This window comes from Zalophus californianus, chromosome 1, assembly GCF_009762305.2.
Source record: "Zalophus californianus isolate mZalCal1 chromosome 1, mZalCal1.pri.v2, whole genome shotgun sequence".
NCBI lineage: Eukaryota > Metazoa > Chordata > Mammalia > Carnivora > Otariidae > Zalophus > Zalophus californianus.
Genome location: NC_045595.1, coordinates 211061738 through 211088709, shown reverse-complemented (window position 1 = coordinate 211088709; position 26972 = coordinate 211061738). Strand labels below are relative to the sequence as shown.

Here is a 26972-nt window from a genome sequence, read left to right as displayed (position 1 = left end):
GGGAAGTCCACGTGCGTATGGGTGAGAGGGGACAGGCCTCTGCCTCTCTTCTGATGTGAGGCCTGGGGAGCTTTCGTCACTAGGAGGTTTGTGAAGTGATGAAATGTGGAACATTCTATTCCTCTTACCTTCTTCCCTCTCCTATAAATGATGACAAATTGCCTAGCTGTAAATTTGAAAGTCCCTAAATGGCATTTTTGTCAAAGCCTTTAGAACAAAATGCTTACTCAGAGAGATTTTTAAGTATTGGGAGCTGGGGTGGCTGGGAGCAGGCCTAATTATTATGCATCATGACACAATGCATTATGCATCACCCTTGCTTTTCTGCTTTTTAAACACTTGTTATGGATGATGAAACTAATTTAAATGGACAAACAGGGCACTCTTCTGCACATTCTTCCTGTGATGTCATCTTCTTCCAGGGAGATTTCATCGCTGCCTCCCACGGAAGCCCCTCAAACATGCACATTTTAATAAGACACTTTAATAATTAGCTTAGAGATAATTGTCAGTCAAGGGAAAATAACCTTTTATCAAAGGTGCCTTGAAAGTGGCGTGTTCAGAGAAGAAACGAGTGCTCTCATTTGCACTTTTACAGGCTTCCTTTTCCCTCCTGGCATTTCTACGGAATAAAATGCTGCGAATGGGAAGGACAGGAAAAGAAGGAAGAGTGTGGGTGTGCAAGGGGAAGGGAGCTGTCACATTGTTAAGACAAATGGGGCTTGGAGAATCCTAATTAAACCTCAAATTGCTTAGAAACGGGAAGTATGTATTCCTAATTGTTGGCACCAGGAAAAAAAAAATCTAATTTATTGCATATCTTTAAATAAGGGTAACCGTTCTTTGGCCGTGTGAGATTTCAAGGCTTCCCTGTTGCGGAGGTGAAGGGAATGACTTTGACGGCCGTGGAATCTGCCTCTGATGCCAGCATCTGACATCATAGACACGCTGGAAAGGGAGCAGAGCGGGGAAATATGTGTAGATTTTGGTTTTGAATTTTCTTCTCCTGAAAGCATTCTGGCTGTATCCTGGGAGAATTTTAGTGTGTTTGAGCCCTTGGCAATGTTATTTGAGTATTAGAGAAAGAAAATAAATATGGGTCCATATTCTTGAGACTCAAGGTGTATAGTCTTAGGAAAATAGGTTTGTTTTGAAGACAACCCTCTTATGTTGCTTTAAAGATCGTAAAATGTGGTCCGCTGGGCTAGGACTTTGGTTCCTGTGGAGGTGCTGATGGTATCTGATGAGGAGGGTGACCACGTTCCCTCCTGTCACCTCCTGATCAGATCATCAGCCCCCCTTTCCATTAGAGCGGCTGAAAGCCTTCTAGCACTGCATTAAATTGACTTCATCCTGACATAGTCAGGGGCAGAGCTAAGCATAAACCACTACCGTTTTTTTTTGTACCCTTTACCCAAGCTTCAAACCGGACTTCTCTTTCTATAGGACTTTGGCTTCCATTTATATAAAATACACATGTAACACAAAGCCTCTACCTTTTAATAAAACATTTTTTTTTTTAAGTTCTTTCCATGGTAGATCAGAAGAAGTGCTAGACCGGGAGTAGGAGCTCTGGTTGTGTCTCTAACTTTGGGATCCTTCTGTTTCTGGTTGAGTCTTTGCCTCTGGGATCTTAGTGGGATCTCAGCAAGTTCCTTATCTGTGGGGGTAACAACAACAACAACAGCAACAACAAATATAATAATGAGAGTGAGCGACAGTCTGCTGAGCGCTCACTAAATGTCAGGCATTGTACTAAGATGCTCATGTTTATCTCTCACCGGCAATCCTTACTTTTATAGCTCTCTGCCCTTTATGATGAGCAAACTGAATCACAGGAAGGTTGAAAAAATTGCTCAAGGTCAGTTTGGACCCAGCTCTTCCAGCTCAGGACCAGTGTTAGTAACCCATTCCCTAAGTACTGGCTCATACGGCCTTTCATGTGTACCTCATGAAGTCACTGTAAGCATCAAACCAAAGGGTCATCATGCGTGTGAAAATACCTTAAAAAAGGATATCATCCTGGCATTTGTCACATTGTTCTTATTACCACTTTCTCATCTGTGAAGCACACACACATTGGTGCTCATTAAGTGGAAGAGAATTGATTAGCATTGGGAAATGTTGTCTTTTAATTTTTCCAGCAGAGGTTGGTGCCAGCTTTATCTTGGGAGATAAAGGGATGTCCATTCTCTCAGATTCCCTGAATAGGTTCTCGGGTCTCCACGAGGCAGCAGCCTGCCTTTGAGGCATTATCTGTGTCAGCCCAGGTTGTGGCCTCCAGGAGTGGAGCCTTTGAGCTGAAACCAGTGAGCTTTGATTGGGGGGAGAAAGAGCCTTATCTTGTGGTGGTCTGTCCCTTCCTGTTTGTCCTGAGGAAGTTACCAAGCACCACTCGACGGGCCCCTTGCGGTGCACAGTCATTTTTGTTTCGGCATCTAGAAATAAACAACATGGCAGCAGGGGGAAGGTCAAGATTGGTGACAGTTGGTCTCTTTTCTCCATCCAGCTCTAAACTCCTGCCCCCTTACTCTGCTATAATATTTGAGCATTTCCTGCAGGAGCAGGTCAGTTCACGTTTTGAGGATTTGATATGTGACTCTTCTCAAGTGCTGGCTTTTAATTTGTGCTTATTTTAAACTTGTAAATTGCAATCATGTTTTTAAACACTGTGACTGCTGTTTTTTTTACTCATAAGAATATGAGATAAATAGGCCTTCACAGTGCTTCCTTTTGCTGTTATATAACTGAAAGTCAGTGTATGAAGCTCCCGGGCATTTCAGTTATCTGGTCTACCTCCTGTTAACTGGATGGCCTAGTTGCTTCTTGTGGATGGTCCTAGTGTTTTTATTTCTGCCTACTCAACAGCAAGACTGTGGCTCCAAGTCAATCAATCTCCAGTCAGCATTTCATCTTGTTCTTCCATTATATCCTTTTCTTTCTTTACCCTAATACTAACTAAAATCTCTCGATGTCAGTGGGTTATTTATCAATGTTGCTGTTAAGCCTTTAGCACCAACACAGTAGAGATAAACAGCGCCCTTGCTCATCAGTGCCCATCTTTGTGTGAGCTTTTAAAACAGTTCTTAGATGTAACTGAACAAAAGCAGTATTTCCTTTCATAGCGAGTCTTTTCACAAGAGATTCCAACATTTCTAACTTTGATCCTTTCTCTACTATGCTGGGAGGGGGGACTCCCACACAGATCATTCTTAAGATTTCAACGACAACATGGGTAAAACTTCAAGCATGGTAGCATCAGGTTGAACACTGAACTCATTTTCTAAAAGGGGCCTGAGAAGTGCACCTGGACGTGGACGCAGCTGGAGAGGCGTTATGGTTCTGTGGTTCTCCATGTGCAGGAAAATTGTGCAGTTGGCACACCCAGCCCCTTGTTTGGGGCACTAGAAAAGCTGTGTTTCAGAATGTTCCAGTTGCATTCTGGTCACATATGCTTATTAGTGCCTTTGCTTTCCGCTTCCTCTTGGGTATTATGTGGTCACTTGGCTGGAGCAGTGGATTTCAGCCGTGTCTATGTGACAGCTGGAAAATCGCAAGTGACCAGAAGATCTAGCGAATCAGGCCCGCTTCACACCCCTGTTTTCCTAGTTCAGTTATTTAGATTAATAGGCGTATGTTTGGTGTCATCATCTTCCGTCCTTTTGCCCAACCATGGTCTTTGGGTCAAAGCAATGTGGCTTCAAATTCAATCAGCTCATCACTTAGCCGTTTGTGGGATGAAAATCTCACCTCTTACATTCTTTACTATATATTTGGCTGCATTTTCATGCAAATTTGCTCTTTGCTGTTTACTCCACTTGCTTCTACCCCCTTACCTCTCCTTATACTAGAAGCAGACTTTCTCTAAACACGTCTACACTCATTGCCCCTGCGTCCTTACCTTGTATTCACTCAACACCCCTTCTATCAGCTCTATGCAGCCTTGTCCCTCTGCTAAGACAGACTGCTCCCAGGCCAGCAGGGGCTTCCATCTTGCTCCATTCAGTGGCTGGCTGACGTGAAGTCCTCATGGTCTTTTTCAGCACGGCCGAGTCCCCTTCCTCCCTGGGACAACCTCTTCCTTGGCTCCCAGGCTCCCTCACTCTCCTGCTTTCTCCGGTCTCTCTAGTCTTCTTTGCCAGCACATGTCTGGTCTTTCAGCATTAGGCCCCCTGAGTGCTCAACCTCTCTGTCTTTATCCCCTGCTCTTTCTTTAGATGATAAGATGCATGCCCATGACTAACTAATTCCTGCTCTACTCTGAGTCTCAGACCTCTGTGCTCAGTTGTCGAGACATGTCCCCTTGGAACTCAGAGTCACTTCTAAAGTGAATAGTCAGTAGTCCCAACCAGATGCTATCTTCCCTCCATCCGCCACAAATAGCCATGCCGTAAGATGTGGGTAAAAATGGTCCAGATATATCTTTAAAGAGAGTGCAGGAGGTGGGAGGGAAGTCAGGTGTCTTAGGAGCTCTGGGAGTGGTCATCTTTGCATGCTGTTGGGGCAGGGATGGTTGTATGGGTTTTGGGGGACATTTTAAGGTGTAGCATGTGGGCTCCTGTGCTGAAGCCCTGGTGTGGGCACCAGGAGGTTACCTGGGAAGCCGCCTGGGGTGCTCTGGTATGATGGTCTTTGCCCTAAGCACCCACAGTGAAAGTGAAAAAGTTTGTTTCTTATGAAGAGTGGCTGTGTAGGTGAAGATTTTGTGAGGTTAAGTGCTAGGGATTTCTGCTACCACCTATTTGTTATATTACTCTGGTTCTGCCCATTCTTGGTTATTTTTTCCCATCTAAAATTTCCCCCCTCTTTATAAGTCATCCCTTCTACTCCCCAATACCAGGAGTTTGGAGGATGGAGAAAGAATATTATATTTTCACTGGAGCACCAGTGCCTCAGATGGAGAACATAGCAATTGTGAATCACAAGCCAAAGGGGGTAAGAAGTGAGAAAGGCCAGAACCAGAACCAAGTTGGACTTGTGATGATCCAGGTTCCTGTCTTATATGAGATCCCATGTGAATCTTTGAGAAATGTACTCTGCTTGGCTCAACCCAAAGGGAGGTTAAGCGCGACATACAGATTTCTCAAGTTGAGAAAGTAAAGCCAGACCTGAGAAGTGACCCAGAACTGACTAGCAGTCCGTCTTGGTCTCCAGGCTCACCCTCTTTTACCCTGTTTCTCCTGGAGTGTCAGATTCATCCCGTCTGAAGATTTCCTTTTCTGCTTCCCCAACCCCCAGGCCACTGCTCCACAGTCTCGGGGCTCCCTTTCCAGTGCCTGGAGGAAAGAATCTGTCCTTGTCTAGGCCTATCTTTGGGTGGAATAATCTCTTTATAATACAGTTTCTCTTCATGATTCATGTTGGTGAACTTGTAGGAATAATTAAGTCAATTTTGGTTCAACAATCAGTATTGAGCATTTGGTAGGTATCAGACACTTGGCCAAGGGAAGTCAGGATTTATTCTTGGAGGGTAAAATTTGAAGAAGATAGTCTTACTTGAAGTGATGGCTCTCTAAAACACAGAGCCACAGATGCTAATTTTGGGGCTCTAAGACATAATTCCCTCAAAAAGTTGGTCTGAGTTTCAAATATCATATGGGCCTCTTTTTCTTCCTTTGTGAGACTGTGTTTTCAAGCATGCAAAGATGAATCAGACTCTCTCCTCTCTGGCAGACGCTCCCTGGAAAAGACTTTTGAAACCCCAACCAAGGGCACACCTTTGATGACTGGCTGCACCAGGGTCTCTGTTTATTTAACTTAATGATCTGCTTTTCCCTGGGGGCTCCCAGCACCTAGCTGAGTATTTCCCACACGATGCCATCAGTCATGGTACATCTCATTGCAAACCAGCAATGACCTCATGCATAAGTGGGAAAACAGGTCCAGGGAGGCTACGGGTGGGCAGCTAGTAACTGATGAGGCCAGGACCCGATCTCAGACCCCACGGTCTAGACACTCTACCCACCCACCTGCATTCCTGGTTCAGAAGCTCCCCGTCAAGAGTAGGCTGGGCCTCCCGGGCCAAGGAGGGCTCCCAAATGAATCCTTCTCTTTTAATATAAGTCCCTTTCCAGAGAAAACCCAACAGTTTACATTCATCCAGGAGGACTCTCCCCAGAATATTACTGTGTGCGGTCGCAAGGTGTGGAATGCTTGCTACTCGGGAGCTTCTGAGGGGTCCGAGGACAGAGTTCATCAGGATGGAGGCTCCGTATGTCACTGTTGTCCACAAGGACATGCACAGCAGCCTTTAGATGAAAATGCAAAACAGCTTCAGCTGTGTTCCTTGCCCCCCAAGTTCAGCCGTGTGGGCCATAATCTGATGGTTTCAGCGAAGGAGCCAGCAGCCTCGGGCATTGGGCAGCAGCGGACGCATGGCTGCCCCTTCTGGAATGCCACTGTCAGCTGGCCCGAAATCAGGAGGCAACACCGTATTCGCTGCTGATGGTTGTTTACTGTTTTTCCCCCAAAGACTGATTTGCTGGGTCTTTAGCTAAATGTCATGTCTGCTTCTCACACCCACGTCATTGCACTTTTCCTAGATGTGGTGAGTCACTTACAAGGGACCATTTGGGGAAAGGGTTTTGTGAAACCTTGTTTTCTAAAGCATTATTCTGATGTCCAGAAAAAAGCCTCCCCCTCCCTCCACTAGGGTTCCGTTCAACAAAGAATTGTTGAGTGATTGCTATAGGCAAGGAACTCTGCTCTGAAGATAACAAAGATGAAAATGCCAGTTGACAAGGAACCTGAAAGCTCACTGGGGACACAGACACAGTCTGAGGTGGGGTGGGGGGGGTCTGTGCTGGGTGACCACAAGCTCAGTTTATTTACTACTTACCTACTTCCTAATTTTATTTTTATATTTTTAACATCTTCATTGAGGTATAATTTACATGGCGTACGATTCACTTGTTTGCAGTGTACAATTCACTGATTTTTGGTAAGTTTAGAGGGTTGCCACAACCTAATTTTAGAAGCACCCCAGAATATTCCTGCACCACCCCAAATATGCTTCACTCCTATTTGCAGGCATTCGCCATTCCCACCCCTAGCCCCAGCCTTGGGTAACGATCTCTACTCCGCCTTCTGTATAGATTGGCCTTTTCCACGCATTTCATATCCATCGATGGTCCACTGACTGGCTTCGTTCACTGGCCATTATGTTTTTGAGGTTCATCCATGTTGTAGCACATATCACTGCTTCATTCCTTTTTATTGCCAAATAATATTCTCTCATATGGATGGGCCACATTTTGTTTATCCATTCTCCAGTTGATGGACATTTGGGTAGTTTATGCTTTTTGGCTACTATGAAGAATGTGGTGCTATGAAAATTCATGCGGCAGCTTTTGTGTGGACATATGTTTTCATTTCTCTTGGGTGTGTACTGGCGCAGAATATCCGGGTCATGCGGTAAACGTATGTTGAACTTTTTAAGAAACTACCAAGCTGTTTTCCTAAATGGGTGCGCCACTCTGTATTCCCAGCACCAGTGTTGGAGGGTTCCAGCCCCGCCACCTCTTTGTCGGCACTGGTTTTGTTTATCTTTTTTATTAGAGCTTTCGACTGGGTGCGAAGTGCTATCTCATGGGGGTCTTCATTTGCATGTCCCTAAAGACAGAACATGAAACATCTTTTCATCTGCTCACTAGCTGTTTGTGTATATACGTTAGAGGTGAAATGTCCACGCAAACCATTTGCTCATTTTTTCCTGTTGTTTTTTTAAGCAAAGTGTGGAGAAAGTTGAGTAAGGTAGAAGTCGCCAGGGGTGGGTGGTCAGATTTAGAAATTAGCAACCAGAACGACTTGCCTTACATTCTGGCATATTCTGTCTGGTTGTTGAAGTCCATCATAGTACCTGCATCAACAACCACAGTAGGGTGGCAGGCTTAATCAGTCTATACCGTGGCAGGAGGGGGGGTGTGCAGTGGACCAGGATACGGGGCGTGCTGGTCATCTAAAGTGCTCCCTGGCCCTAGCAGGTGCTGGACTGATGCCCGCCCAGGTGTCCAGATCTTCCTGTGTCAGTGTAATCTGAGGATTTCCAGCTGCCAGCATTTGCCTCCTACTGCCTGTGGGCTTGGCCCGCAAGGTTGGTCTGTCCACGTAGGGCAGGCTGGAAGTTTCAGAGAATTAACCCCCACCCAGCAGCCCTCAACCAACAACCCATGATTGGTGGTGAGTCTTAGTCAGTACAGGTTTCTATAACAAAGTACTATAGACATGGTGGCTTATCAACAAGAAGAATGTATTTCTCACGGTTCTGGAGGTCGGAAGTCTAAGATCAGAATGACAGCGTGGTCAGGTTCTGGTGAGGTCTCTCCCATGGCAGATAAAGATGGAGAGAGAGCTCTCTGGGGTCTCTTGTAGAAGGACCCTGATCCCATTCATGAGGGCCCGACCCTTATGACCTAATCACCTCCCAAAGGCCCTACCTCCTAATGCCATCACATTGGGGGTTAGGATTTCAACATATGAATTGGGGTGGGGGGGACAGCACAAGTACCCAGTCCATGGCAGTGGGTGTATAAATAACCTGACTCCCTCCAACCACAAGTAAGAATTCTGGGTGTGTGACTTGTACTACTTCTCAGAGTTTTCCTGCAGGATGAAGCTCCAGGCTCACTCTGACAGAAGACTTGACAGTATACTTCCCTGGGTGGCAGGGACAGTAGATATGTTGCACTTGAACTCTTGAATTAGGATCTGCGTCTGGAGAACCCACACCGACACTGCCCCTTGTCTTTTGGGCAGCTGGTCCTGCCCTGGGACAGGGGCACACATGCTTCCTCTTGTCTCTCCTGTGGTGGTGATTGTGCTGTCCTGGGGCACCCTGAGCATTTTGGTCCGGATCCCAACTAACCAGAGCTGGACGGATGCAAACAGACTGTTAGGGTGGGCAGGGCTCTCAGCCAGTGAGAAAAGGGACATCAGAGATTGTTCAGAGGCGGCCAGGTGGCCCTGGGAATGGTCAGTCTGAGATGAAAGAGGCTTGACACAGGTTGAAGAGGATGGATTTGGTGGTCTGGATGGGTAACACCACTACGCAAGGCAGAGGGCCAGCCATCTGTGGATGGCATGTGCTCTGGGCATGATTCCAGCCCGCACCGAGCAGCAGGTGAATGTGTGACCCCCAAAGCCTTTTTCAACTTTAATATTATAGCAGTTCTTTTTTTTTTTTTAAAGATTTTTATTTATTTATTTGACAGAGAGAGAGACAGCGAGAGCAGGAACACAAGCAGGGGGAGTGGGAGAGGGAGAAGCAGGCTTCCTGCGGAGCAAGGAGCCCGATGTGGGACTCGATCCCAGGACCCTGAGATCATGACCTGAGCCGAAGGCAGACGCCCAACGACTGAGCCACCCAGGCGCCCAATATTATAGCAGTTCTTGTATAAAGGCCAGGACTGCCTGGAATCTCAAGGTCAAAGGTCAGCTTTACTGGGCAGATTTGGGCCTGCTGGTCTCCCTGAGGCCTGGTAAGTGGGATGCTGACTGATTGAAGGACGATAAGGATGGAGCCTCCATTGCTTCAGTATTTTAGCAGTGAGGGTTTATGTCTTAGGTCGGATCCAGGGAGACAGATCCTGGGAAGATTTACATGCAAGAAATTTGGAGGAAATATTCTTAGGAGCCACACCTGTGAGGAAATGAAGCCATGAGGATTGGGCAAAAGAGAAGCCTGAGCTGATCTCATGAGTAACTCTGTGGCTGAGGTGACCCTCAGAGTTGTCCGGGATTGGGCTGGTGTCCCCCGCTGCCTTTGACTAGTCATCAGATAAATGATGTCTTCTTTTAGCTGAGGTCAATTCCCTGAAGGGACTCTGCTATGAGGTCTCAGCAGGCAACATGCCTGGGAAGTAGGGGCTGAGTACTCGAATCCTGAAAAGAGAATCTGGGCAGCAGATTATAGCATCCACTACAGACAACAGAAGCCAAACAAAACCCTCCATGTAGCCAAGGGACACTGGTGGCTTATGAAACACAACGTTGCTCACAATCATACAATGTGTACAAGTGCCCCTCTGGTGGATGGTGGAGGAAGGTGGATAGAATCCAGGCTTTTGTCCCCTCTTCAGCACCACCCCCCCATCCTTTCCCAGCCTGTTGTTTCTCTTCTTTCTTCTCTTGTGTTCTGGCACTGTGGCCACTGTGGCTCTGGCTTTGCTCTCCTTCTCTATCCACTGGCAAGATGGCCACTTTCATGTTGTTGTTACCTTTGGATCCTTATGTGTCCTGGTCCATGAGCAAGCCAAGGTTTTCCCCTTCTTGATGTGCTGGCAAAGAGCTGTGAGTGTTGTCATTTCTCTGGAGTGAGCAGGTCCAAGGAGTTGACTGAAGCTTTTCGGTGGAGGTGGGGACAGAAGAATTGTCCCCCAGAGGGGTGTGAAGGTGGGAAGACCAAGAGCCCGCAATTTGGTTGATAGCAGTGATGGGTACTCAAAAAACCAGTGACAAGAATTGGTTCCTAAGTGGCCATCCAAAGGCACAGGAGGCTGATCTGGAAGGAAGCAGGTATGAGAACCCATGTTTAGCCTCCAGGTTTATAGGACATAGATGTTTCCTTATAGTGAAGAGATTTGGATGCCATATGGTCAGCCAGCAACAGAGCTCAATAATAATGAACCACTAATCATATATTTATGATGCATTTCATTATATATTACCCGGAGTCTGCTATGCAAAACTAATTTCTTAGGATGATGAAACAAATGTGATCCAGCCTTTAAATATGTCTGTACATATTGTAACATTCATAATTTTTTTGGACCTCATGACTGAGGTCCAAAATAGAGGTTGAGTTTTGAATACCTCTAGAATTTAGAAGTAAATGATGTTACTTTTTACCTAAGGCTATCCAAAGCTACTTATATAGCAATGCTACGTATATTATACAAGAGCTAGAATGGAACATTAAATATCATCAGATATTCACCAGGAGACGGTAAACTTGGAGAGATGAGTTTGTTGGTTAACACTATTTATCGAGTTCCTACAGGGTGCCAGGCACTGAGGGAATTGGGTGCCACCTACATGGTCCCTGAGATAGGAATGGTAGTATTTCAGAAGGCATCAGCACCGAAGTTGACTGCACTTTGGGAGCATGTTGTGGGGTACTTAATCTAGCCTGTGGATCAGGCAGGGCAGAAAGACCAGCTTTGATTGTGGTACGACCTCTAGGGATATAAAACATGGCATGCTAAAGGATCTGAGGAAAGGTCAGCAGGCCTGGAGTGGCAGAGGATGAAGGTACACTAGCAGGACCCCAGCAGGAAAGTGATGACACTCTAATATGAGAAAGCACCAGGAATGTTTAATAAAGGGACCATGTATGAAGGTGTGGTCTGGGTCTTAGGAGCACACAAAGGATGGTGGGGTGCCCCGGCTCCTGCAATGGCCAACTTGTCACCGTCCAGATGCTTGGTGGGGTCAGAGCGTGATGGCTCAGTTTCCAGGACCTGGAAGGAGAGGGCCACTTTGACAGGACAGGTGACCTTTGGTTGATGGATGCAAGCTAAGGAAACCCCTCAGGGAGTGAGCCAGCAGAGTCATAAATGACTCCACGCTCCTACTCACCTCTGATCTCCTATGTGGGCTCCTGCTGCCCTGAGCCCACCAGAAGTCAGGTGGCACAGGCACCTCATCGATACAGTCAATACTGCTCGGAGAACCAGGTGGGGAGGAGATATGGATGAGTGAACAGAAGGAATCTGCCCAAGGGGGAGAGGGACACAGAGGAATGGAGGCATGGGCAGTGGCCAAATTGTAAAGAGGTGGCTGGCTCATATCAAGGATTAAGTTTTAGTCAAAGGCTATTGGGTAGTTACTCAAAGATTTAAGCAAGGGAGTAATCAGGTTATTTTAGGAGGTAGCAGAGTAGAGGATGGGTTTGTGAGGAGCAAGAATTGATTCTGGAAGGCCATTTAGGAGGCAGTTACAGCTCATGAGGAGAGACACTGGGGGCTTGGACTAGCTGAGCAATGCCGCTGGGGAGAAGTGAGCCAATTCGAGATGTATTTCGGAGAGTCTAGTTTGGATAGCGGGGCGGATGTGTCTGTCCCTGATGCAGGGAACATTGGAGTCAGAGCAGTTTGGTGAGTGAGGAAGGAGAGAGTATGAGTTCCGGTGGGGTCCTGATCAGTTAAAATGCCTATGAGTTCCTTCAGGTGGACTGTCGTGTAGCAGCTGGGGCAACTCAGGAGTATCTCCTGGAACTCAGGAGATACATGTGAGTGGAGGGGACAGTTGGCTTGTAGATGGTAATTTAGGCAGGGGGTGTGCCTGAGGTCTCTAAAGGGCAAGTGTAGAGTGAACCAAGAAGAGGGCCTGGGCTAGAATCCCTAAAAGCACTAGCATTTGGGGTTGGGGGGGAGAAAGGTGACCCAGTAAAGAAGACTGAGAAGCAGCTTCCGTGGATGGCAGAAAATCAAGAGGAATGGGACAGGCGGAGGGGGTCAGACTGGGTTATGGAGCATCTGAGAAATGGAGACACAGAGCCTGGGATATTTGCATCTCCCCAGGGAATGCTTGCTGGGAATAGGGGCAAGGGAAATTGTTCAGTAGTGGAGGGTGGTGGGGACACAGGGAGTGCTCCACTCTGTGAGAGGACCCGAGCATATAGATGATGACCTGAGTCAACAGAGAGCCAGGGGTGATGGAGAGGCGAGGATCCAGGAGGAACCAGATAGTCAAGAGAAAGGGAGAAGCCAACGCTCAAGTCTCACCACCCCGCACTACATCCATCCCCAGGCTTTGTCAACCTCTGTGAAGGAAGGTTTGAAGGCTTGGGTCTCTCCTGATTCCAAACCCAACCCAGCATTGGCAAAGCCACGCTCACTCTCAGAACTGCAGGAGCCAGTCCCCCCAACTCTGTATGAGCACAGCTGAGGGAAGGGGTACCTTGTACTGGACAGATCAGCACCGCCCATCTCCCTCTGGATACAGCGGAGGAAGGGTGCCTTGTACTGGACAGCATCCTGTCCATTTGAAACCCTTTGAGGGAAGAGTGGACCAGACTCTGCTGCGTCTGTAGAAGGGGATGTGGCGAGGCAGTGAAAGGGATTTTTTTAAAAGCTATTTCCCACTTTTCTCTTTAAAGAGGGAGGGAAGACTGTTTCCTGAGAATGAGGAGTTTGAGGCTTAAAGAGATTGTGGAAGGCAAAGGGGCCATTTTGGAGAGAGGGAGATGGACCTCTCCTTGGGGACGCAGAGGGCCCTGTGTAGCTTAGTGACCACATGTTTGTTACGACACAAATTTGCCCAGTTGTGTGATTTTCTCTAGCAACACTCAGGGTCCAGATACAGGCAGGAAGGTGGCTTTTCCCCATTCTCTCTCTCTTCATTCCTTCCTGTGCTGTCCAAATTGGAGTTCAATAGTAATCACCAACTCGCCAAACGACTCAAACAGTTGGTGATCATAGAGACACAAAACATTCCCTTTGTAGGTGATGAGCTCATGGGGAGAAAGAGAAGGGAGAGACAGAGGCCTGAGGTTGGTTGCGGGTGAGTGTTGTGAAGGCAGAAGTATCTCATGAGTGGACATCCTCTGCATGGCAGCCCTGCCATGGTAAAGAACCTGGAGGTTTTATATTTTTCTTTACTGGAGTTTCAGCCACTGCCGTTGGTTGCTTTGGTTGTCCTTGTTTTCTCAGGCTTGGGGTGGGTGACCTGGTGGCACATGTGTGCTCACATGTCAGAGTGTCAGAGTGTGCTCTCGTTGTCTTCCTGCATCTCCACAGAGAGGCCATCAGAAAGTCAAAGGCATCATTTGCATTTGTGAAGCAAAAGCCTCTGCTCACATCTGTATCTGCCATATGGGCACACGTGCCATAATTGTTTTTAAAACATGAGTTTTCAGCTGTGCAGCACTCAGCAGAGACTTGGGGAGAAAGCAAAAAATTTAAGAATGAATATTCCTCTCTCTCCTAGGAACCCACTCATGTGACTTATCTTCAATTTAGTGCTTCTGAGGAGAATCGTAGTTTGTCATAATTCTCGCATATCAACAAGACGTATGAAGTCATTCCTCTAAGAAGAGGGATTCTGTAGGTTGGCCTTGCCTAGCTGACTGGCAGGTGTTACCTGAATTGTGTGGCCACATCCACCAGGATGGCCTTGTGCTGACCCCCAGAACCTGTGGATATTACATGGCCAAAGAGATTTTACGCATATATTTATTTAGTTAGTTTTTAAAAAGATTTTATTTATTTATTAGAGAGAGAGAGAGAGAGAGAGAGTAAATGAGCAGAGGGTGGAGGGAGAGAGAGAAGCAGACTCCCCACTGAGCAGGGAAGCCTGATGTGGGGCTTAATCCTAGTACCCTGAGATCATGACCTGGGCTGAAGGCAGATGCTTGACTGACTAAGCCATGTAGGCACCCCTGCAAGTGTATTTAAATTCAGGCTCTGGACATGGGGAGGTTATGCTGGATTATCTAGAGATGTGATGGTGAAACAAGAGGGTGGAGGGATGTGAGGAGGGGCCGTGAGCCAAGGCATGCAGGCGGCCTCTGGACATGGGAGAATTCAAGAGAATATATTCTCCCTTAGAGCCTTCAGAGGAAGCACAGGTCTGCCGACATCTTCACTTTAGCCCTGTGAAACTGATCTTGGACTTCTGGCCTCCAGCACTATAAGAGAATAAATTTGTGTTGATGAAGCCACCAAATTTGTGTTGGCGTATCACACTGGTGACAATAATATTGTAGAATAATTTATTTTGAGTTTTTTCCCCTTATGTTTCACTGATCAGTTACCCTGATGAATTTGCATGATTGGCTTTCCCGGATCGGAGGAGGTGATGCAGGCAGTGAACTTGAGTTGATGTGATAGCTCCCATCTCAACCTATTGGCAGCCTGTAGATGGTAGATGCAGAGTTAGTGAGGAGGCTCCTCCAACATAAAGCACCAGCAGTCTGATCCCATCAACCCAGCATGCTCCAGGATGCAGCAGGTGTTCTGGCAGGAAAGTCACCTTGCAAACACAGACTCTGAATTTAGGAAACAGAATTTTCCTTTTGGTCCAGGCTATCTCCATACATGTGTGACTCAACACTGTCCTCAACATAGCTGCTGATACCTAAAAATGTCCATGTGGGTGAATGACATTTGTCCAAAATATGCCAGTTTACACTTGGAAGTAAGATATATCAATGGTTTAGGGTATAATTTGATATGATTGGGAAGAATTTCCTCTGTCATTTATGCTAAATGTTTTATTTGAACTGCTTCAGTTTTAAATTCTTTAAATTTTTTAATGTTTATTATTATTTTTTCTAATTATAAAACAGTATATACTGAATGTGTAAAATTTGTAAAACACTTGAATACAAGCCAAAAAGGCAGGAAAACATAGTTTTACCATGTGGAAATAAATACTGTTAACATGTAGGATACTTTTGTCAGATATTAATAATCAGTGCTTGTCTGATTATTCTACTTCCTGAATATTTCCCCCCACCAATATAAATTCTTCTGTAATGTGGCTTTATAATAGCAGCATTCCATTTTATTATATGTATTTTCCACAATTTACTTAGCCAGTCCCCCTAATGTGCATTCAAATTGTCCCTGGAATTTTATTTCTGCCTGTTCATGTGCTTTGCCCATTTCTTTTGGTATGTTATTCGAACAATAGATTTGCAAGCTTTTTGTTGTTGTATGTTAGGGTTATTAATTTTTAAACAGATACATATACTTTTGAAGGTCATCACTTTCATTTTAGTTTTGTTTATAGTGAGCTATTTTTTTTTAACATATATGTATTTTTAACTTTTATGTACCCTAAACTATTTGGCTTCCTTTTTGGGCATATTTGTGGTGATTTCTGTTCTCTATTATTTACAGATTGATTTTCTTCAGTTATGATGGCATGCCAGATCTTAATCAGCTTTCTCTTTTCGAGCAAATGAAATTTCCTTCTTCATAGGTTTCTAATCTGTAACCAACCACTTAGTTCATTCTATGTTAAGGATAGTTTTTTTTTCCTTTAGCATATTTTGACCCTTAATTTCCTCTGTTGGCTAATTTGATTGTTTGACCATGTAATCTCATCTTTTAGCAGCTCTAGCCTGAATTCATAGTATATAGGGAATCAGTATTATGTGAGTCTGTGAATGTGCACATACTTACATTGTAAGTTAAATACCTATGAAAAGTAATTTGCATCTAACAAAGAGCCTTCCCCCCACCCCCAGATAATAATGAAAGAGAAAATACCTAGTATATGGCTTCCATTTTCCACATTAAAGTGATGGCCCTATTCTTAACAACATAAACTGATAAATTAGGGAAAAAAATCAGATACCCCCAATTGCATTAAAATTTGAAGAAAAAGAAATGATTTCTTTCTAACAAGGCAGGAAAAAACCAAGCTGAATAAGCTCTGGGCTTCTGGAATTTCCCATTCAGCTCTTTCTCTGCTTATGTTCCAAACAATTGCATAAAAGCAATCCTAAACAAAATTTTATAGAGGCTGCACTCTGAAATACTGATAATGAATTCTACATAACAAGAACACTCTTTCCCCCGGCTGTTTGAATTTAAAGTATACATTTTGCAGTAATTTTGATGACTTCATTTTGAGACGGTTCTTAACAGACATTTTGGAAATGTCTCATGTCATGAATTTATTCATAAACCAGCCTGTCAAAACCCTTAGCTTTCACGGGGGAGAACGTGTCTCAGACGCATGGGTACTTGTTCTGCCTCTGTCATCCGCCATCTTGAAAGATCATTACTCATTTCCATTACTACTTGGATGTTCTGGCTCACTGCCACTGGGTTTTAGGATGTGTGGAGAAGAGATCATGGCTGAGTTTTCAGCTGTGTACCACATGGTAAGGACTATATTCCTCTTCTGATTATTATAATAACTTGTGCTTGGGAAGCTGTGGTGTGTACTGTTATGGTTAGTGGTCAGTGTCACTCATCAAAACCAATAATGGGATCTTGGAACAGGAGAGTAAGATAAGCACAATGTATTGCTTTTTTCCCACATGCTAACAGTCTCTAATGAGGACTAATAGGACCTCATGTTTATTTGTTCAGTAAACAAGCCATTGAGTTGTGAATAAGAGGTCAGCAGAGCCAGCAGTGAGGTGGGAGCTGCTCCATCCAAGAGCATTATTTGGTGGCTAGAGCAAGTACCAGAATGTATTCGAGTGCTGTCATGGTAGTTACCGCACAGATCCCTCTCCCTCTGATCTCTAATTGTGGAGGGAAATAAGGTGATGCTTTTGCCCTTTCATTTCCAATTCATGACCCTTTGATCTTGCCTTTTCATGAAGGATGACATTCATGCAGACGTATTAAACCACCATTTCTCATACTTTAGTGTGAACACACATCACCTGAAGATTTTGTTAAAATGCAGATTCTGGAGTGAAAGGCTAAGATTCTACATTTTCACCCACCTCCCAGCTAATGTTCATACTGTTTTTGCAGATCCACGGACTGCACTGAGTAGTATGTTCATTCCAGTTTGCAGGACAGAGGGGACAGAGCCCCACCAAAGTAGATTTAGGGCCTCTTCTAATAATAGGGCATGTGCTTAGGGGGCAGGAGAGTGTACTGGATAACCTTGTAGATTCTGGGATGTGAATACTGGCTCTGCCATTGCTAAGTTTTGGGTAGTAACAACTATAATCAGCAAGAGGAATTGTAGAGTGCCTGGGTGGCTCAGTCAATTAAGTGTCTGACTTCGGCTCAGGTCATAATTGTACGGTCCTGGGTTCGAGTCCTTTGTGGGGCTCCACTCTCAGTGGGGAGTGTGCTTTCTCCCTCTGCCTTTCCCCCTGTTCGTGCTCTCTCTAAATAAATAAATAAATAAATAAATAAATAAATAAATAAATAAATAAAATCTTTAAAAAAAGAAAGGGAATTGTGATTATGAAAATGGCTTAACTGAGGCAGGAAATTGTAAATTCAACGTGGAGCATGAATTTATGTTGCCAGAGGGAGAACCAGACAAAGAGATTGGAAAAAGTGTTGGAGACAATCTACAAACCAGCTAACCAGATTAACTAGTTGAAGATCCATTGCATAATACATGTTAAAGACATATCAATCTCAGTGTATAGAAGGAAGAGTGTAGACCAAGGCATATGCAGTGCTTGAATGCTGAAGGGTAAGATCTTTGTTAATGCAATGGCTCATCTTATCAGGGGGGTAATTTTTTTCCCAGTTTGACTAAGGCAAATAATAGGCACACTGTATTCACGACTCTCTGTTTTTGGAGCAGCATGTTGCAAAACAAAGTTAATGTGTTAAATTTAACTGTGATTTCAATTGATGTTGCCTGAGTCCCCAGGGACCAATGAAACACAAGAGGGATGGGAAAAGCAGTCACTTCTATTGTTGCCCTAATGATAGAGAAGATTTGAAAATCAAAGACATTGGGTTAACCTCACTGTGCAGCAAGGAACAAAACCGAATTAATTATAAATAAGATGAATAAATAATTTAAATATATCACTTATTGCCTCTTTATTGCTCAATGTTTGAGAAATTATTTCAATTAGAAACTTAAACTCAGTTTGATAGACGATGAAGAGTGTGCAGCTCAAGATAAATGTAAATCCTTTTGAGATATAAAAATTTGATTTTCAGTATGAGGTCTATTAAAAAGAAATTAATAATCTCCAGAAAAAAGAGGTAGTGCCAAGAAAGGTTGGCTTTTACCCACAGAATATTGCTTATTTAAAGAGGAAAAAATCAATAAGCTTATTACAGATATATATATATATATTTAAAAAAAAAAAACCCAAACTACAAAATCTTAAGCACCGACCTCCCAACAAACTAATAAACATTTTTTCTTTGGGTTTCATTTTAACATCATAGAGGGGATGTGATCACTTATACATGATCTTAATTTTCTTCCAAGCCCAAGGAAACAATTCATTCTCTCTGTGTTTGGTGGCTTCATAAAACACAGGAGAGCACTCTTCCATTTATTGCACCTGCAAAGCAAGAGATTTGTCTGGTTGAAGCCACTGGATCCTTTCCAAGACAAAAATATCCTAGAAAGTTGGTTTGATCCCTATGCTTCCATGATCTGGTGCTGCAAAGCTCTCCTTCCACCATCCCTGATAGGTATGGCGAATTGATGAGAGCACTATCTTTTGTATGTTCAGCCTAAACCTCAGAATCCTTCTCGTCACAAGACTCAAGGCAGTTACTTCAAGTTGATCAGAATAGGCATGTGGCATGAAACCTACCTGCTATCTGTATGAGGATCTAAGAATTTGGTAATATTTATCTAGCATATTAACAATTTGTCTGATTTGTTTACTACATGCAAACATCTGTCACCTTATGTTTTAGTTCAGCCTGTAGAAATGAGTTCTTTCTATTCTCTGTATGGACAGTAAGGGCTAGCAGTAAACTTTGAAGGCAATTAAGTGATAACTGTATTTTACCTTTTGTACCTACATATACATCTGAGGGAATTAATATGTGCTAAGAATCAGCTTCCCCTCCCCCTCTACTCCCCATCCCATAAGAAATGGAATACTCATTACTCAACAAAGAGTAAACACAGAACAAGTGAACAACCACTGGGTCACCAGTGCTAGTCCAGACAGTTTTCAACTGATTTTGAAAGTTGCCAGAGGGTGGAAGATGGCAGTGCAGGAAGATCCTGAGCTCACCTCCTTCCATGGACACAACAAATCTACAACTACATATGGAATAATTCTCTCTGAAGGGGGTCTAGGAACTGGATGAACAGATCCTCTATGAGAGGGGACAGCAGTGAAACAGGTAAAAGAGTCAGAGATACAGTCCTCCTAAGGAGAAAACTACACTCCAGGCATGGCATTCTATGGTTGGGAAGGATCTCAAAGGTATGGAACTTTTTACTGAGGAGCAAGAGATTTGACTTCTACATCAGGCACCCCAATCCATAGATCCTGTGATAGAGAGGTGAGCCCTCCAAACACCTGGCTTTGCAAGCCAACAGGGAATATGTCCAGGAGAAGTACAGAACTATAGGGAAAGGAAAACCCACTCTTAGAGGGCTCAGTGCAGACTCAGTCAAACTGGAAACCAGCACAAAAACACCAGAACAAAAAGTGCATAGACCATAGGTTAAGAGACCTACTTAATAATCTTGGAGCTCCTGACAGAGAAGTAGGAGAAAGCCAGGCCTCTGCCTGGGGGACTAAGACTAGTGGCAGCCATTTTTGCTACCTCTTTCTGCCAACTGATCCCAAGGCTAGTGGACACCATTTTGAAATCCTCCCTCTAGGCTGTTCATGCCAGGGGGGGTGTGTCTCACTGAGAGCCCAGCACAACCCTGCATCTCAACTGGACCTCACAGCTGAAAGGACAATAACCTCACCCACCAGCACACACATAACAGTCATATCCTGCCATGACAGGAGACACATGCAATCCACACAGGGGACACCTCTCAAACACCTGGCCATCATGGTCAGGGGAGATTGTGCTTCTGGGTTCCACAGGACATCGCCTACATAAGGCTACTTGTTCAAGACTGGAGACATAGCCGAACTTCCTAATACATAGAAACAAACAGAGTTAAACAAAATGAATAGAAAGAGGAATATTTTCCAAATGAAAGAACAAGGCAAAACCTCAGAAAAAGAACTAAATGAAATGGAGATAAGCAATCTACACTATAAAGAGTTCAAGGTAATATTCATATAGATGCTTACTGAACTTGTGTGAAGACTGGATGAACACATTTAAAACTGCACCAAAGAGATATAAAATATAAGAAAATACCAGTCAGAGCTGAAGAATACAAGAGCAGAAATGAAAAATACACTAGAGGAAATAAACAGCAGATTAGGTGATACAGAAGAAAACATTAGTGATCTGGAAGATAGAATAGTGGAAATCACCCAAACTGAGCAGCAAAAAGAAAGAAGAATTTTTAAAAATGAGGATAGTTTAAGGGACCTCTGTGACTAAATCAAGCTACTAACGTGGACATTATAGGGGTCCCAGAAGGAGAAGGGAGAGAGAAAAGGCAGAAAACTTATTTAAAGAAATAATAGTTGGAAACTTCCCAAACCTGGGTAAGGAAACAGATACCCAGATCTAAGATGCACAGAGAATCCCAAACAAGGTCAACCCAAAGAGATCCATGGCAAGCAACATTACAATTGAAATGCCAAAATTTAAAAATAAAGAATCTTAAAAGTAGCAAGAGAAAAGCAGTTAATTACATATAAGGGAACACCCATAGGACTATAAATGGATTTTTCAGCAGAAACTTTGCAGGACGGAAGGGCATGGCATGATGTATTCAAAGTGCTGAAAGGAAGAAACTTACAACCAAGAATACTCTTACCCAGAAAAGTTATTACCCAGAATTGAAGGGGAGGTAAATTGTCCCCAGACAAGCAAAAGCTAAAGGGGTTTATCACCACTAAACCAGCTTTGCAAGAAATATTAAAGAGGCTTCTTTAAGTAAAAAAGAAAATACTATAACTAGAAATAAGAAAATACATGAAGGAGGGGTGGCTGGGTGGCTCAGATGTTTAAGCATCTGCCTTTGGCTCAGGTCCTGATCTCCAGGTTCTGGGATCGAGCCCCACGTCGGGCTCCCAGCTCAGCAGGGAGTCTGCTTCTCCCTCTTCCTCTGCCTCTTCCCCTGCTTGTGCATTCTCTCTCTCTCTCTCAAATAAATAAAATCTTAAAAAAAAAATACAGGAAGGAAAAACTCATTGGTAAAGGCAAATATATAGTGAATGGAGTGGATCAACCACTTACAAAGATAGTATGAAGGTTAAAAAACAAAAGTAGAGTAAAAAAAACAAAAGAAGTAAAAGAAGTATATAATAATTAAGGAGTACACAAAGGAGAAATATATCAAACACAATGTCAGAAACTGTTCTTGGGGTGGGGAAAGAAAAACTGTAGTGCTCTTGGAAATCATTTGAATGAGCACCAACTTAAAATAGACTGATATATACATAGGTTGTTATATATGAATCTTGTAATAATAACAAACAAAAGCCTATAGTAAATACACAGAAAAATAAAAATAAGGAGTCCCAAACATAACATGAAAGAAAGTAATCAAATCACAAGGGAAGAGAGGAAGAGAAGGAAAAAAAAAAAAAACAAACAGAGAACTATAAAAACGACCTGAAAACAATTAACAAAATGGCAATAAGTACATATCTATCAATAATTACTTTAAATGTAAATAGACTAAATGTTCAAAAGACATAGGGTGGCAGAATGGATTGAAAAACAAGATTCATTTATATATTGCCTACAAGAGACTCACTTTAGATAAAAGACATACACAGACTGATAGTGAAGGAATGGAAAAACATACACCATGAAAAGTAAAATGTAAAGAAAGCTGGGGTAGCAATACTTATATCAGACAAAGTAGACTTTAAAGCAAAGGCTGTAATTATTAATAACAGCCAAACTAGGAAAGAGCCCGAATGTCTGTCGACTGATGAATGGATGAAGATGTGATATGTGTGTGTGTATGATAGTATATGTGTATATATATACATATATATATATATGATGGAATATTACTCAGCATCAAAAGGAATGAAATCTTGCTATTTGCAATGACGTAGATTGAGTTAGAGTGTATTCTGCTAAGCAAAATAAATCAGAGAAAGACAAATACCATATGATTTCACTCATATGTGGAATTTAAGAAACAAAACAGATGAACATATGGGAAGGGGAAGAAAGAGAGACCCTTAATGATAGAGAACAAATTGAGCATTGATGAAGGGAGATGGGTGGAGGATGCTCTAACTATGTGTTGGGTATTAAGGAGGGCACTTTCTGTGTTGAGCGCTGGGTGTTATATATAAGTGATGAATCACTAATTTCTACCATGAAACCAATATTACACTATGTGTTTTTTTTTAAATTTTATTTTATTATGTTATGTTAGTCACCATACAGTACATCATTAGTTTTTGATGTGGTGATCCACGATTCATTGTTTCCGTATAACCCCCAGGGCTCCATGCAGTACATGCCCTCCTTAATACCCATCACCGGGCTAACCCATCCCCCTACCCCCCTCCCTCTAAAACCCTCAGATTGTTTCTCAGAGTCCATAGTCTCTCATGGTTCATCTCTCCCTCCAATTCCCCCCCCCTCATTTTTCCCTTCCTTCTCCTAATGTCCTCCACGCTATTCCTTATGTTCCACAAATAAGTGAAACCATATGATAATTGACTTTCTCTGCTTGACTTAGTTCACTTAGCATCATCTCCTCCAGTCCCATCCATGTTGATGTACAAGTTGGGTATTCATCCTTTCTGATGGCTGAGTAATACTCCATTGTCTATATGGACCTCATCTTCTTTATCCATTCATCTGTTGAAGGGCATCTCGGCTCTTTCCACAGTTTGGCTATTGTGGACATTGCTGCTATGAACACTGGGGTGCATATGGCCCTTCTTTTCACTACATCTGTGTCTTTGGGGTAAATGCCCAGTAGTGCAATTCCTGGGTCATAGGGTAGCTCTATTTTTAATTTTTTGAGGCACCTCCACACTGTTTTCCAAAGTGGCTGTACCAACTTGCATTCCCACCAACCGTGTAAGAGGGTTCCCCTTTCTCCACAGCCTCTCCAACATTTGTTGTTTCTTGCCTTGTCAATTTTTGCCATTCTAACTGGTGTAAGGTGGTGTCTCTGTGGTTTTGATTTGAATTTCCCTGATGGCTAATGATGATGAACATTTTTTCATGTGTCTGTTAGCCATTTGTATGTCTTCTTCAGAGAAGTGTCTGTTCATGTCTTCTGCCCATTTTTTGACTGGATTGTTTTTTGGGTGTTGAGTTTGAGAAGTTCTTTATAGATCTTGGATACCAGCCCTTTATCTGTAGTGTCATTTGCAAATATCTTCTCCCATCCCGTGGGTTGCCTCTTTGTTTTGTTGCCTGTTTCCTTTGTCGTGCAGAAGCTTTTTATCTTGAGGAAGTCCCAAAAGTTCATTTTTGCTTTTGTTTCACTAGCTTTTGGAAACGTATCTTGGAAGAAGTTGCTGTGGCCGATGTCAAAGAGGTCACTGCCTATGTTCTCTAGGATTTTGATGGATTCCTGTCTCACATTGAGATCTTTCAACCATTTTGGGTTTATCATTGTGTATAGTGTTAGAGAATGGTCGAGTTTCATTCTTCTGCATGTGGCTGTCCAATTTTCCCAGCACCATTTATTGAAGAGACTGTCTTTTTTCCATTGCATAGTTTTTTGTGCTTTGTTGAAGATTATTTGACCATAGAGTTGAGGGTCCATATCCGGGCTCTCTATTCTGTTCCATTGGTCTATATGTCTGTTTTTGTGATCACTGCTTTGTAATATAGCTTGAAATCGGGCAAAGTGATGCCTCCAGCTTTGTTTTTCTTTTTCAACATTTCCTTGGTGATTTGGGGTCTTTTCTGATTCCATACAAATTTTAGAATTGTTTGTTCCAGCACTTTGAAAAATGTCATTGGAATTTTGATTGGGATGGCATTGAAGGTATAGATTGCTCTGGGTAGCATAGACATTTTAACAATGTTTATTCTTCCGATCCATGAGCATGGAATGTTTTTCCATCTTTTTGTGTCTTCTTCAATTTCTTTCATGAGTGTTCTGTAGTTCCTAGAGTATAGATCCTTTACCTCTTTGGTTAGTTTTATTCCGAGGTACCTTATGGTTTTTGGTGCTATTGTAAATGGAATCGTTTCTCTAATTTCTCTTTCTACAATTGCATTGTTAGTGTATAAGAAAGCAACTGATTTCTGTGCATTGATTTTGTATCCTGCCACATTACTGAATTGCTGTATGAGTTCTAGTAATTTGGGGGTGGAGTCTTTTGGGTTTTCCACATAAAGTATCATGTCATCTGCGAAAAGAGAGAGTTTGACTTCTTCTTTGCCAATTTGAATACCTTTTATTTCTTTTTGTTGTCTGATTGCTGTTGCCAGGACTTCTAGTACTATGTTGAACAGTAGTGGCGAGAGTGGGCATCCTTGACGTGTTCCTGATCTTAAGACTCTCAGCTTTTCCCCTTTGAGGATGATATTTGCTGTGGGTTTTTCATAGATGGATTTTATGAACTTGAGGAATGTTCCCTCTCTCTTTTTCTGCATCAGTTGAGAGGACCATATGGTTCTTCTCTCTCCTCTTATTAATGTGTTCTATCACATTGATTGATTTGTGAATGTTGAACCACCCTTGCATCCCGGGGATAAATCTCACTTGGTCGTGGTGGATGATCTTTTAATGTATTGTTGGATCCTATTAGTTAGGATTTTGTTGAGGATTTTGGAATCCATATTTATCAGGGATATTGGTCTGAAATTCTCTACACTACGTGTTAACTAACGAGAATTTAAATAAAAATTTGAAAAAAAGAAAGCAAAAAACCCAACAACAACAACAACAACAAATAAAGCCCCCAAGAAATGACCAAAAAACCCAAAGGCTATAACAAGAGAAAAAAGAAGGTCATTACATAATGATAAAGGGATCAATCTAACAAAATGGTATAACACTTATAAATATTTATGCTGTCAACATAGGAACACCTAAACATACAAAGCAGATATTAACAGACCTAAAGGTAGAAATTTACATACAACAGCAGTAGGGTACATTAACAGCCCACTTAGATCAATGGGTATGCCATCCAGACATAAAATCAATAAGGAAACATTGACCTTAAATGACCCATTAGACCAGATGACTCAACAGATACATACAGAACATTCCATCTAAAAACAACAGAATATGCATTCTTCTCCAGTGCATGTGGAACATTCTGCAGGATGGATCACATGTTGTCCCACAAAATGAGTCTTGATAAATTTAAGAAGATTGAAATCATATCAAGCATCTTTTCCAGCCACAATGGTATGAAACTAGAAATCCATTACAGGAAGAAAACTGGAAAAAAAAAAAAAACCCACAAACACCTGGAGACTAAACCATATGCTACTAAGTAAGCAATGGGTCAAAAAATAATTCAAAGAGGAAATAAATACATGGAGACAAATGAAAATGAAAACAAGTGTTCCAAAATCTTTGGGACATAGTGAAAGAGGTTCTATGAGGGAAGTTCATAATGATACAGACCTATCAAGAAACAAGAAAAATCTCAAATAATCTAACCTTACACATGAAGGAACTAGAAAAAGAAGAGCAAACAAAACCCAAAGTTAGGGCGCCTGGGTGGCTCAGTTGGTTAAGCAACTGCCTTCGGCTCAGGTCATGATCCTGGAGTCCCGGGATCGAGTCCCGCATCAGGCTCACCGCTCAGCGGGGAGTCTGCTTCTCCCGCTGACCCTCCCCCCTCTCATGTGCTCTCTCTTTCTCTCATTCTCGCTCTCTCAAATAAATAAGTAAATAAAATCTTTAAAAAAAAAAACCCAAAGTTAGTAGAAGGAAGAAAATAATAAAGATAAGAGTGAAAATAAATGAAATAGAAACTAAAAAAATAGTTAGAAAGGCTCAATGAAACCAAGAACTGGTTCTCTGGAAAGATAAACACAATTGATGAACCTTTAGCAAGACTCATCAAGAAGAAAAAGAAGACTCAAAGTCAGAAATGAAAGAGGAGAAGTTACAATTAATACCACAGAAATGCAAAGGATCATAAAGGGCTACTACAAACAATTATATGCCAACAAGTTGGACAATCTAGAAGGAAATGGATACATTCCCAGAATCATACAATTTTCCAAAACTGAATCAGGAATAAATAGAAAATCTGAACAGATCAGTTACTAGTAATGAATTTGAATCAGTAATTAACACCACCCCCCAAAGCAAAATAAAACAAAACTCCCAATAAACAAAAGCCCAGCACCAGACATCTTTGCAGGTGAATTCTATCAGTTCTCCTCAAACCTATTCCAAAAAAGTTGAAGAGGAACGAATGCTTCCAAGCTCATTCTGTGAGGCCAGCATTACTCTGATACTTAAACCAAAGCTACCACAAAAAAAGAAAGTTACAGACCAATATCCCT

General features: G+C 42.8%; 1 protein-coding gene across 1 annotated transcript in view; it reads left to right on the top strand.

The window, feature by feature from the left end:
* The first annotated feature begins 5860 nt into the window (after positions 1–5860).
* LOC113918235 (HORMA domain-containing protein 2-like) overlaps positions 5861–26972 on the top strand; it is a 39816-nt gene continuing 18704 nt past the window's right edge. The window contains 1 exon segment of the mRNA XM_027586495.1: positions 5861–6431. Coding sequence (XP_027442296.1) covers positions 5861–6431 — 571 coding nt within the window.